The sequence below is a fragment of the Phyllostomus discolor genome, chromosome 13, assembly GCF_004126475.2.
Source record: "Phyllostomus discolor isolate MPI-MPIP mPhyDis1 chromosome 13, mPhyDis1.pri.v3, whole genome shotgun sequence".
Lineage (NCBI taxonomy): Eukaryota > Metazoa > Chordata > Mammalia > Chiroptera > Phyllostomidae > Phyllostomus > Phyllostomus discolor.
The window spans coordinates 13,479,205-13,492,101 of NC_040915.2; the positions used below are offsets into that span (position 1 = coordinate 13,479,205).

At 39.9% G+C, this 12,897-nt stretch overlaps 1 protein-coding gene across 1 annotated transcript; it reads left to right on the forward strand.

The window, feature by feature from the left end:
* Positions 1-7,007: 7,007 nt before the first annotated feature.
* Positions 7,008-9,979, forward strand: LOC114510319 (protocadherin alpha-1-like). Its single transcript, XM_036013752.1, is given in 2 exon segments — positions 7,008-8,757; positions 8,759-9,979. Coding segments are annotated over 2 exon segments (2,463 nt in total). The 5' UTR covers positions 7,008-7,470; the 3' UTR covers positions 9,935-9,979.
* The last annotated feature ends 2,918 nt before the right edge of the window (positions 9,980-12,897 follow it).

Below are 12,897 nucleotides of genomic sequence, written 5' to 3' on the forward strand. Positions count from 1 at the left end.
TCAGAAGAGAATGAATAAATAAGAATTCCAAAAAATGAGGAGAGGCTTAGGAACCTTCAAGACATCTTTAAATGTTCGAACACCTGAATTATAGGGGTACCAAAAGGGGAAGAGGAAGAGCAATAAGTGGAAAAGTAATTTGAACAAATAATAAAGGAGAACTTCCCCATTCTGGCAAAGAAAATAGACTTCCAGGAAGTCCAGGAAGCTCAGAGAGTCCCAAAGAAGTTGGACCCAAGAAGGAATACACCAAGGCACATCAGAATTACATTAGCCAAGGTAAAAATGAAGGAGAGTATCCTAGAAGCAGCAAGAGATAAGGAGACAGTAACCTACCTACAAAGGGGTTCCCATCAGACTGTCAGTTGATTTCTCAAAAGAGACCTTGAAGGCAAGAAGAGGATGCAAAGAAGTATTCCAAGTCATGAAAGGCAAGGACCTACATCCCAGATTGCTCTATCTAGCCAAGCTTTCATTTAGAATAGAAAGGCAGATAAAATGCTTCTCAGATAAGGTCAAGTTAGCAGACTTCATCATCACCAAGCCCTTATTTTAGGAAATGTTAAAGGGACTTATCTAGGAAGAAGAAGATAAAAAACTGTATAGTAAAATGACAGCAAACTCATAATTATTAACAACCATACCTAAACACAAAAACAAAAGGAAACTGAGCAAACAACTAGAACAGGAACAGAACCACAGAAATGGAGATCACATGGAGGGTTGTCAACAAGGGAGTAAGAGGAGGAGAGAGGGAAAAAAGGCATAGAGAATCAGTAGCATAGATGGTAGGAAGAAATAGATGGGGGAGGGCAAGAATAGTATGGGAAATGTAGAAGCTAAAGAACATCATAAGTATGACACATGGACATGAACTAAAGGGGGGGGAAGGTGGGTGGGAGAGGGTGTGCAGGGTGGAGGGGAATGAAGGGGGGGCAATGGGAGAACCATATAGCATAATCAATAAAATATATTTAAAAATAAAAAAATAAAATCCATTCTGCCTATCTCTGCCTTTTAAATGGAGAATTAATCCATTTACGTTTAGAATAATGGTATACTGATAAGGAAGTATTTACTTTGGTCATCTTGCTATTTGTTTTATGTATGTCTTATAGCTTTTTTGGGTCTCTTATATACTCCATTGCCAGCTTCTTTTATGTTTAGCTGATTTTTTGTAGTTACATGTATTGATTCCCATCTGATGTCCTGTGTTTTTCTATAAATATATTTGTGATTATCATGGGAGCATATAACATCCTAAAGATGTAACAGTCTCATTTGAATCAAAACAAAATTAACTTCAATTATATACAAGAACATTATTCCTATGCACCTTCCTCTCCCCTTCCTTTATTTTTTAGTTTTATTTATTTATTTTTAGAGAGACAGGAAGGGAGGGAGAGAAACATTGATGTGTGAGAGAAACATTGATCAGTGCCTCTTTCATGCCCCTAACTGGGGACCTGCCCACAATCCAGGCATGTGCCCTGATTGGGAATTGAAGTAGCAATATTCCAGTTCTCAGGCCAGTGCTCAATCTACTGAGTTACACCATCCAGGGCTCTTTATGTTTTGATGTCACATATTACATGTTTATGCATTGCATGCCCAATAACATAGATTTAAATTATGTTTATGTATTTGTCTTTTAAATTATGTAGAAAACAAAAAGTGGAGTTATAACCAAAATCTCAAAAATATTGACTTTTATATATGTTCATGTGTTAACTTTCCCTGGAGATCTTTATATCTTAATTTAAATTTATTGTTTAGCATCCTTTGATTTTTTAAAAGATTTTATTTTTATTTATTTTTTATAGAGAGAGAAAGAGAGGGAGAGAAACATTGATGTGCCAGAGAAACATCAATTGGTTGCCTCTCACATGCCCCCAACTGGGGACCTGGCCCACAACCCAGGCATGTGCCCTGACTGGGAATTGAACAAGGGATCTTTCACTTTTCTAGACAACACCTAATCCCTTGAGCCACACCAGTCAGGGCTAGCATCCTTTGATTTTGACTTGAAGGACTTTCCTTAGTATTTATTTTAGGGCATGTCAAGTGGTAATACATTCCCTTACTTTTGTTTATCTTGGCATGTTTTAATTTCTCCATCATTTTTGGAGAAGTGTGGGAAGAGGGAAAACATTCTATAGTCCTATGATCAAGTCTCAGTTTTTTAGTAAGCCTGTGCTTATGAACTGCAAATTTCACAAGTCTTTCTCAGTTTTTCTTTCCCACTAGGTAGAACAAGATGGCTAGAATGCACTGGAGTTGGGTATTTTCCATCTCCCTCATGAGAGACCAGAGCATACTTGAGTTTGGTATTTCCCTTCCTTCAGGTCTGTTAGGCTCTGATAATAACTCAACAGGTTAGTCTCGCATTAATTAGTTTACCCTAAGTGAAGACCTTGTTAATAAAAGTGGAGCCCTCTTGATATTTCAAAATGGTTTCTTTCCCCCTCCTACTGTGGAAGCATGGAGAGACTTTTTCTTTGATATTTACTGTGGGAATCTGGTCAAAATCCTGGAGGTAAATCTCAAAAGCTTAAGACTGCTTCCACATGGAGCTTTCAATTCTCAGACTTATCCACCCTTAGCCTCCAGCAACTTGTAAATTACAGTTCACGTTGTACTACTGTTGCACTGGTTCCACAGCGGCTTCTGCTCTTGAATCTCTGCACCAGGAATCTGTGACTTCCTTATTTCCCAATCTGCATCCCAAATATTGGGGACAGTGCTTTTCCCTGTGTCCTCTCTCTTACACATCCAAGAAGAGTTCCTGATTCTTCAGTCTGTTCAGCTTTATAGTTGTTAGGATGGAGCTGGTTATTTCCAAGCTCCTTGCGCTTGGAACTGGATACTGGAAGTCCTTGATACTTTCTTTTCATGGGAAAAATTTTAATTTTTATGAAGTCTAATTTGTCTAACTTTTCTCTTTTGTTGCCTGTGCCTTTGGTATTATATTAAAAAACTCATTGCCAAACCCAACATCATGAAAGTTTTGTCCTATGTTTTCTTCCTTTTTTTTTTTTTTTACCATTTAGGTCTTATACTTAGGTCATGAATCCCTTTTGAGTTAATTTTTATATGTGTCATTAATAAGGGTAGATAGGACTTCATTCTTTTCTATGCAGATATCCTGTTTTTCTAGCACCATTTGTTGAAAAGACTATCTTTCCTCCCATTGAGTGGTCTTATCTGACTATATACATGAAGATTTATTTCTGGACCTTCTATTTAATTCCGTTGGTCTATATGTCTTTTAAAAAATCCTCATCAAGGCCTTGTTTGTTTTTTTAAATGTTATTTATTTATTTTTAGAGAGAGGGGAAGGGAATAAGAAAGAGACGGAGAGAAACATCAATTGACTTTCTCTCCTGCACTCCCAATCAGCAGCCCAAGACTCACGCTAGTGCCTTGACTGGGAATGGAACGGCCTACCGTTTGGTTTGCAGGACCAGGCCCAACCCACTGAGCTACACTAGCCAGGGCAAAGATATGTTTGTTGACTTTAAAGAGAGAGGAAGTGGGGAGGGGCAGAGAGAGAGAAAGATGTGAGAGAGAGATGTGTGTGAGAGAGAAAGATATGAGAAAGAAACATTGATTGGTTGCCTCCCATATACACTCTGACTGGGGATCGAACGCACAACTTTTTGGTGTATGAGAGACACTCCAACCAACAGAGCCACCTGGTTGGGGCTATATGTTTCTGTTTATGCCAGCATCACAGCTTTGATTACTGTAGCTTTGCAGTAAGTTTCAAAATCATGAATGTGAGTCTGTCAGTTTTGTTCTTTTTCAGGATTAGTTTGGCTACTTGAGTCCCTTGAGATTTCATAAGGATTTTAGAGTGAGTTTTTCTATCTATGCAAAAAGTTATTGGGAATTTGATAAGGATTACATTAAATCTATAGATCGGTTTGGGTATTATTGACATTATAACAATAATCAGTCTTCCAACCCATGATCACAAAATATCTTTCCATTTATTTTTGTGTTCTTTAATTTCTTTCAGAAATAATTTTGTATTTTTCATTATACTGATCTTCACCTCAGGTAATTTCTGAGTATTTTATGATATTCTAAATGGAATTGCTTTCTTAATTTTCTTTCAGATTGTTCATTCTTAGTGTATAATAATGCAACTGATTTTTGTGTGTATTGACTTTATTTCCTAATACTTTGTTGAGTATATTAATTAAAGGTTTTTTGTGTAATCATTAGGGCTTTCTATAATAAAGATCATATCACCTGTGAACAGAGATCATTTTACTTGTTTCTAACCAATTTGAATGCCTTTTATTCATTTTTCTTGACTAATTGCTCTGACTAGAACTTCCACTACTATGTAAAATAGAAGAGGTAAAAATAAGCATTCTTTTCTTGATCCTGAGACAGGAAAAGCTTTCAGTCTTTCACTACTGAGGATGATGTTCATTCTGGGTTTTTCATATACTGCCTTTTATTATGTTGGGGTAGTTTCCTTCTATTCCTAGGATTTTGAGTGCTTTTTTAAAATGAAAGAATGATGAATTTTGTGAAATGCTTTTTGTGCATCTGTTAATATAATCATGTGGATTTTTTGTTCATTCTGTTACATTTATTTGCTTGTGTTGAGACATCCTTGCATTCCAGGAATAAATCCCACTTGCTTATGGTGTATAATCATTTAACATGCTGCTGAACCCTGTTTTTAAATATTTGGGGGGGTTAGCATCAATCTTCATAAGGACTATTGATTTGTAGCTTTATTTTATTGTAGTGTCTTTGTTTGGCTTGGGTATCAGGGTAATGCTGACCTCAGAGGGTGAGTTAGAAGTGTTCCCTCCTTTTCAATTTTTGAAAGAGTTTGAGATAGATTGGTATTATTTTCTTCTTTAAATGTTTGGTAGAAGTCACTAGTAAAGCCACTGGGTCAAGGACTTCTTTTTGTCAGATTTTAAAAATTGCTGACTCAATCTCCTTAATGGTTATAAGTCTATTCAGATTCTATAACTCTTTTCTTTGTAGTTAACAGGGAGATTGCATTTAATACCTTAAGGTAATAGCTCTCCAATTTGGGGTTATGCCAGTTTAACTTTAATACTATACAAATACTACTTTTTAAATAGCTCTGTCTGATAGTACTTTTTTCAAAGCATTTATGCTCTCACTTGTTTTTTTTTCTTGAAGATAGTATTGTATAGTCTTTTTTTTCATGATCATTGCCATGATAATAAAGTCCATGATTAAGTATTGTTTTGTTTCAATTAAGTGTTATCTGACTATTGTTAATTACATTTTTCTAATATTGATAATGGGTTCAAATAGAACATTTTTAATCAAAAGAAAGGGGATGAAACATTATAATATGGTTTGTGGTTGAAATTATAAAGATATTGTAGTTCTCAGTATTACTGCATAATAATTACATAATTTTTAGCTAAGTTAGGTATATTTTAAAAGGTAAATCAAGCTTTTACCTGGAAAATAAAATATATTTAATTCAATAGTATTATGTTTAAAATATTTGAATGCCAGTGGATTGTGGTTAGCATTTATTCTGTTTTCTTAATAGTAATAAAATGTATTCCAAGAATATTTATAATACATTAAAAGTACCTTGTACATTCAAGTATTGATAATATTGTTTAAATCTACTGATATTTAGAAAAGTTCCAAATTCTGAAGTTGCTTCATTTTGAGAGTAAGAGAATATTGATGTATCTTATATTGCTGTACCTTTTGTAATAAAGTAATGGTTACACTGAACTATTGATATTATATGCTTATTTAAAACAAATAAAATGGCATCATGAACCCTGGCTCAGGGAGTGGCCCAGTTGTTTGGAACATGGTCCCATAACAGAAAGTCACAGGTTCAATTCCAGGTGAAGCACATGCCTCGGTTGTCGGTTTGGTCCCAGGCAGGGTACATGTGGGAGGTAACTAGTAGATGTTTTTCTCTCCTTTCCCCTCTGTCTTAAGTGAGAATAAAATAAACCTTAAAATACCCCAGCTGGTGTAGCTCAGTGGATTGAGCGTGGGCCTGTGAACCAAAGGGTTGGTGGTTTGATTCCCAGTTAAGGCAGATGCCTGGGTTGTGGGCCGGGTCCTCCAGTGGAGGGGTTGTGAGAGGCAACCACACACTCATGCTGCTCTCCCTCTCTTTCTCCCACCCTTCCCCTCTCTCTAAAAATAAGTAAATAAAATCTTTTAAAAATAAACCTTAAAAGAAGCATCATGTTTCATCCATATATTAATTATCAGTTTAAACAATGATTTGGGCTTTCTGATTAAAAATACATAATAGATTAATCCTTCTAAATATTAATATCCTTAAAATCCATTATACTTTAAGTAGATATGCTAAGGACATTCTTTTAAAAATTAATTAGTGATAATTTACAACCACATACTCAACATTTGATGTAGGTATGGTGTTATTATTATAAATTGAACTGAAGTTGAAAAGAAGTTTATTAATTTTTTTCAAGTAGTTTCTTTCTGAAAATCTAATTACATTAGATTTACATTTAAAATGTTGATGATGGATTATTTTCAAATCCTCAGATATATGAATGATGTTGATTCAATATTCATATTATTTTAACTGAAGTATGACAATATTTTGGCTTAATAAGAAAAAAAGGAAAAAGTTATATCATTTACTTAATATTGGTTCTAGGAATGAAGATCCAATGGACACCAGTTTGAGTTGGCATAATGATTTTTGGAGGTCAAAGTTTTAAGTTGAGCAATTAGATGTTATATAACAAGTAACAAATGGAAATGTTCCAAATGTCGTTATTCTAAGATTTAAAGTATCAAAAAAATGGTTCTGTTTTTATACAATATTGAAAGAATCTTAAATATGTTTCTTCAAAAATTTCTATGTATTTCATATATAAGTACTTGATAATGATTATAATTTAAAAAATAAACACCTAAACTATCCTAGGACAAGGTGAATTTTAGTGGCCTAAGTGGCCTATTTTAAAACTCCAGTGCTCAGTTATAAGTGTTTAATAATAAAAATAAATGAGCTAAAGGCTGTGTTAAATAAAAAGATGTAGTTATTTATTGCAAATTGTGACTTTCCCAAACCCAACTGTAATATTTTTGTGAAAACACCCAAAAGAAAATATTGAATTACAAACTCTCAAGTGACATTTGAAATGTCTGGGCCTTTAAAAGGACAGAAAATTGAAAATGGTTGCCTTGACTAAATTGCAAATGAATATGAGGCTATTTTGAAAATCAGTGAAATCTAACACCATCAGCCACATGATGTCGCTGTATACCACAAAGTCTTGTCAATGGAAATGTGCTGTCCGTCAAAACTTCAGGAGGAAGCTCCATTTTGTCCCCGCCCGAGAGAAGACAAAAACGTTAAGGAGGTAAATTATTAAAAATATGAAGTAAAAAGGCATGATTTTGAAGTAAGGTGAGAGAGGTACGAAAGGTGTAGTGAGTGCTTTTGCGATGCTGTATCCCAGGCGAAGTGACAAGGGAGCCCGGTGCCTGCTGCTTTCTCTTCTGCTCCTTGCAGCTTGGAAGCCGGGAAGCGGCCAGGTCCACTACTCGGTCCCCGAGGAGGCCAAACACGGCACCTTCGTGGGCCGCATCGCGCAGGACCTGGGGCTGGAGCTCACGGAGCTGGTGCCGCGCCTGTTCCGGGTGGCGTCCAAAGTCCGCGGGGACCTTCTGGAGGTAAACCTGCAGAATGGCATCTTGTTTGTGAATTCTCGGATGGACCGCGAGGAGCTGTGCGGGCGGAGCGCGGAGTGCAGCATCCACCTGGAGGTGGTGGTGGAGCGGCCGCCGCAGGTTTTCCACGTGGAGGTGGAGGTGAAGGACATTAACGACAATCCTCCAGTCTTCAGAGAGAGAGAACAAAGGTTATTTATTCCTGAATCTAGACTGCTGGATTCGCGTTTCCCGGTAGAGGGCGCTGCTGACGCAGACATTGGCACAAATGCTCTTCTAACATACACTCTCAGCCCCAGCGATTATTTCTCTTTGGATATACAGGCTAATGATGAACTGAGTAGGTCACTTTCACTCAAGTTGAGGAAATCTTTGGATAGAGAAGAAACACCAGAACTTCTTTTACTATTGACAGCCACTGATGGGGGCAAACCTGAACTGGAAGGTACGGTCCAGCTGCTGATCACGGTGCTGGACGTCAACGACAACGCCCCGCTGTTTGCCCAGGCCGTGTACAGAGTGCACTTGTTAGAAACTGCTGCAGACGGAACGCTGGTGACCACGTTAAATGCCTCAGACGCTGACGAAGGTGTGAATGGAGAAATTGTCTTTTCATTTGGCAGTGATGTTCCTCTTAACATTAGAAAGAACTTCAAAATTGATTCCAACTCAGGAGAAATTAGGCTAATTGGTCGACTGGATTATGAAGAAACAAAATCCTACGAAATTCAGGTAAAAGCTGTTGATAAAGGAAGTCCCCCGATGTCAAACCACTGCAAGGTTTTAGTGAAAGTGCTGGATGTAAACGATAATGCTCCGGAACTGGCGGTCACGTCCTTGTCCTTGCCGGTCAGAGAGGACGCTCCGCTCGGCACCGTCCTCGCCTTCATTTCCGTGTCCGACCGCGACTCCAGCGTCAACGGGCAGGTGACCTGCACCCTGACACCCGATGTTCCCTTCAAGCTGGTGTCCACCTTCAAGAACTACTATTCACTGGTGCTGGACAGCGCCCTGGACCGCGAGAGCGTGGCGGACTATGCTGTAGTAGTGACCGCGAGGGACGGGGGGCTCGCCCTCGCTGTCGGCCACAACCAGCGTGTCCGTGGAGGTGGCAGACGTGAACGACAACGCGCCCACGTTCGCGCAGCCCGAGTACACGGTGTTCGTGAAGGAGAACAACCCGCCCGGCTGCCACATCTTCACGGTGTCCGCGCGGGACTTGGACGCGCAGGAGAACGCGCTGGTGTCCTACTCGCTGGTGGAGCGGCGGGTGGGCGAGCGAGCGCTGTCGAGCTACGTGTCTGTGCACGCGGAGAGCGGCAAGGTGTTCGCGCTGCAGCCTCTGGACCACGAGGAGCTGGAGCTGCTGCAGTTCCAGGTGAGCGCGCGCGACGCGGGCGTGCCTCCTCTGGGCAGCAATGTGACGCTGCAGGTGTTCGTGCTGGACGAGAACGACAACGCGCCCGCGCTGCTGCCGCCTGGGGTGGGCGGCGGGGGCGGTGCTGTGAGCCAGCTGGTGTCGCGGTCGGTGGGCGCGGGCCAAGTGGTGGCGAAGGTGCGCGCGGTGGACGCGGACTCTGGCTACAACGCGTGGCTGTCTTATGAGCTGCAGCCGGCGGCGGGTGGTGCTCGCAGTCCATTCCGCGTGGGGCTGTACACGGGCGAAATCAGCACGACGCGCACCCTGGACGAGATGGACGATCCGCGGCAGCGCCTATTGGTGCTGGTGAAGGACCATGGAGAGCCCGCGCTGGTGGCCACATCCACTGTGCTGCTGTCGCTGGTGGAGAGCAACCAGGCGCCAAAGACCTCCTTGAGAGCATCTGCAGGGACCGTGATCGCGGAGACCGCCCTGGTGGACGTGAACGTGTACCTAATTGTTGCCATTTGCGCGGTGTCCAGCCTGTTGGTGCTCACGCTGCTGCTGTACACGGCGCTGCGGTGCTCGGCGCCGCCCACGGAGGGCGCGTGTGGACCCGGGAAGCCGGTGCTGGTGTGCTCCAGCGCGGTGGGGAGCTGGTCGTACTCGCAGGAGAGGCGGCAGAGGGTGTGCTCTGGGGAGGGCCCGCCCCCGCCCAAGACTGACCTTATGGCCTTCAGCCCCAGCCTCCCTCCGGTTCCGAACATGTCGGAAGGAAATGGGCATCCAGAAACAAATTCGGAACTTTCCGGTAATGTAAGTCCAACATTCAAGTTTTGGCTTTATTTATTTTTATTTTTTTTACAAAACAAAATTTAACTTATATAACCACCTTATCAAATTGACTTTTTAAAGTGTATTCAAAGTGTTCACAGTAATTGAAACAAATCTTTTAAAAAAAGATGTTATTTATTTTTTAGAGAGAGGGGAAGGGAAAGAGAAAGAGAGAAACATCAGTGTGTGGTTGCCCCCCAAGTGCCTCCAACTGGGGACCTGGCCCGCAACCCAGGCATGTGTCCCGACTGGGAATCAAACAGGTGACCCTTTGGTTCACAGGCCCGTACTCAATCCATTGAGCTACACCAGCCAGGGCTGAAACAAATCTTATCATTTAATATAGATATTCTATTATTTGCAGCTGCATTTTGAAGGGGACATGGAAACCAAAAACAATACAAAAAACACAAATGTAGGGACAGATTGTCATATTATTTATGAAACTACCCTGCTTTTAAAAGACACTGGAATACTAAGTAGTCTTGATTATTAACTCAGGATCTCAACATAGCTAAGTACAGTGACATTTTCAGGTTTATTTAGTACCTCGATCTTGTAGTGAAACGTCAGCCCTGGACAAAAATCAACTTCTCTTGCCCACTCACATCGCTATGTCCCCATAGCTGCCTTCGCTATCAGCCATGCTGCAGGTTTCCTCTGCGGAGTTCGGTGTGCACGCAGGGACCCGTCCCACAAGCCACGGGGACGCCCTGCACGGAGCCTGGGATACAGCCCCAGCGCAACAGCGAGCGCAAGGTCGCTTCCGGGGGACCACACTATACTTAAAATGATAATTTTAAACCTATTACTTAAAATAATAACTGGGTTATGAAAAGACTTAGATTTGGTGTAATGTTGCTTTTCCCATTTTCTTTGTCCAAACAAGGTGTTTACAAAGAAAGATCTTTTTCTATTCATGACTTTTTAAAAAAAATACAGCAATAAAATGCTGTTATTATTAACAAGTTTTCTTAGAAACAAAGCAGATGAAGGTTTTTCCTGTATGTGCGAATAGTACACAGAAAGTATATGTGTAATTCTCATTGTCTCAGCTAGAGAAAAATATAATCAAACAGGGAGAAATGCCCTGGAAAGAGAAATGAAAATGATCGAACCATTGGAATAGATAGAGGAAACTATATTTCGAGGCCAAACTAAAAATCATAAATAGTATGGCAGAGGTAAACATATATTTTCTTCTACAGAGCCAGAAGCTGGCATTTGAAGCTAAAATGGCACATGTTGTTTTTTCAAGAACTTGTATAGGTGAGGAGTTATCTAACAATACTCCACTGAGAGGTAACGATAAGATTGTTAATGGAATTGAGCATCATTTGAAGAATACCAATAGCCTTTTAATTTTTAAAAAATTAATTTTAGAGAAAGAGGAAGGAAGGAGGGAGTGGGGGGGGGAGAGAGAGACAGAGAGACAGAGAGAGAGAGAGAGGCTGTGGAACACTGATTTGTAGTTCCACTGAACCAGCACTCACTGGTTGCTTCTTGACTGTGCCCTGACTGGGGATGGACTCCCAAATCTCGGTGCATCAGGACGATGCTCTAATCAGCAGAGCTACTTGGCCAGGGCAGCCTGAAGATATTCAGGCGTGCCTTCGCACAAATATATTGTGATCACTGACGAAAAAGAAATTTTAGATTGATGACTTATGGATCTAAGAACAGCTGAACAATTCTGTCTGTGTCAGGCTTGCTGTTGGGTTGGTTGAAGGTGTAGACTTGAAGGTGAATGTTAGTGAGTGATCATTGAAACAAAAGATGTGGCTTTGAAAAGGAGATTTTTTTAAATGAAAAGGTTATTCTGGAATGGAGAAAAAGATGATCATGGAGTGATATTGTTACTTAGTATTTATTTTAATATAAAGAAATATGAGTAGATTTCCCATTGGCAGTTAATATTGTTGTCTCATTCAGAATCTTTGGGTAGTTAACACAAATTTGTCTTGTTTAAATTCTTTTGTAAAAATCCTCACCCGAGGATAGGTGTCTTTTTTGTTGGTTTTAGAGAGGGGAAGGAAAAGAGAGAAACAGCTATGTGAAGGAGAAACAATGATCCATTACATACTGTAGGTGCCTTGCTTGGGCGCCTGAACAGGGAATGAACCTGTAGCTTAGGCACGTGCCCTGACCAGGAACTGAACCCACAAACTGTTGGTGTGTGAGATGACTGTCCATTCAGCTGAGCCACCTGGCCAGGGAAACACAATTTTCAATAGTTTTGTCTTTCTTTATAAGATTTACTTCAGGAAAGGTATGTCAATTCCTCTCCTCTTTATTAAGATGAACCAGTTGCTTTATTTTCTAACTTTTCAACTGCTCTTTCCTATGATTAATGTGTTATTCATTGTGTATTTTAGTATTAATAAAAGCATAGAATAATATAGACTCATGGCCAAACTTACTCTTTAGATCTTACTTCATGGTATGTTTACAATTCAAATTAGTCACTCATTTAGGAAATTTATTGACTTAAAATGGTCATATTCTCAGAAGAGGAAGTTTTATATGACAAGATCTTTTACCAGATTACAATCATTGTTATACCATTGGTTTAATTTTACTTAATATTAATTATCCATTAAAGTTAGGAGCTTCATATTTTTGTTGTCTATCTGAAAACACTAGGCCATGATCACTGTGCTGAACATACCGAGAGTAACGGTGTTACTCTCACATTTCTGTGGAGGTTCCAACTTTCAAAGACACCAAGGAAAACAAAAGCTTGCTTTTGTAAAATGTTGTTAACCACATATATTATCTTTCAATTATTCAATTTCAGTAATTAGCTTTTGTTTCATGACTATGATTTTAAGAATTATAACTTTATTTTCAAGTTACCTTGGTATGATGATACCAACGTAATTCCAATAGAAATCTTACTTTTACATCACCTAAAATACAAGACAGAACACTTGAGAACACTAATTCTTGGCATGTTCCTTCTTTAAAAAAAAAAAAAAACAAACCTTCCCTCCCAGGATTAGGATTCT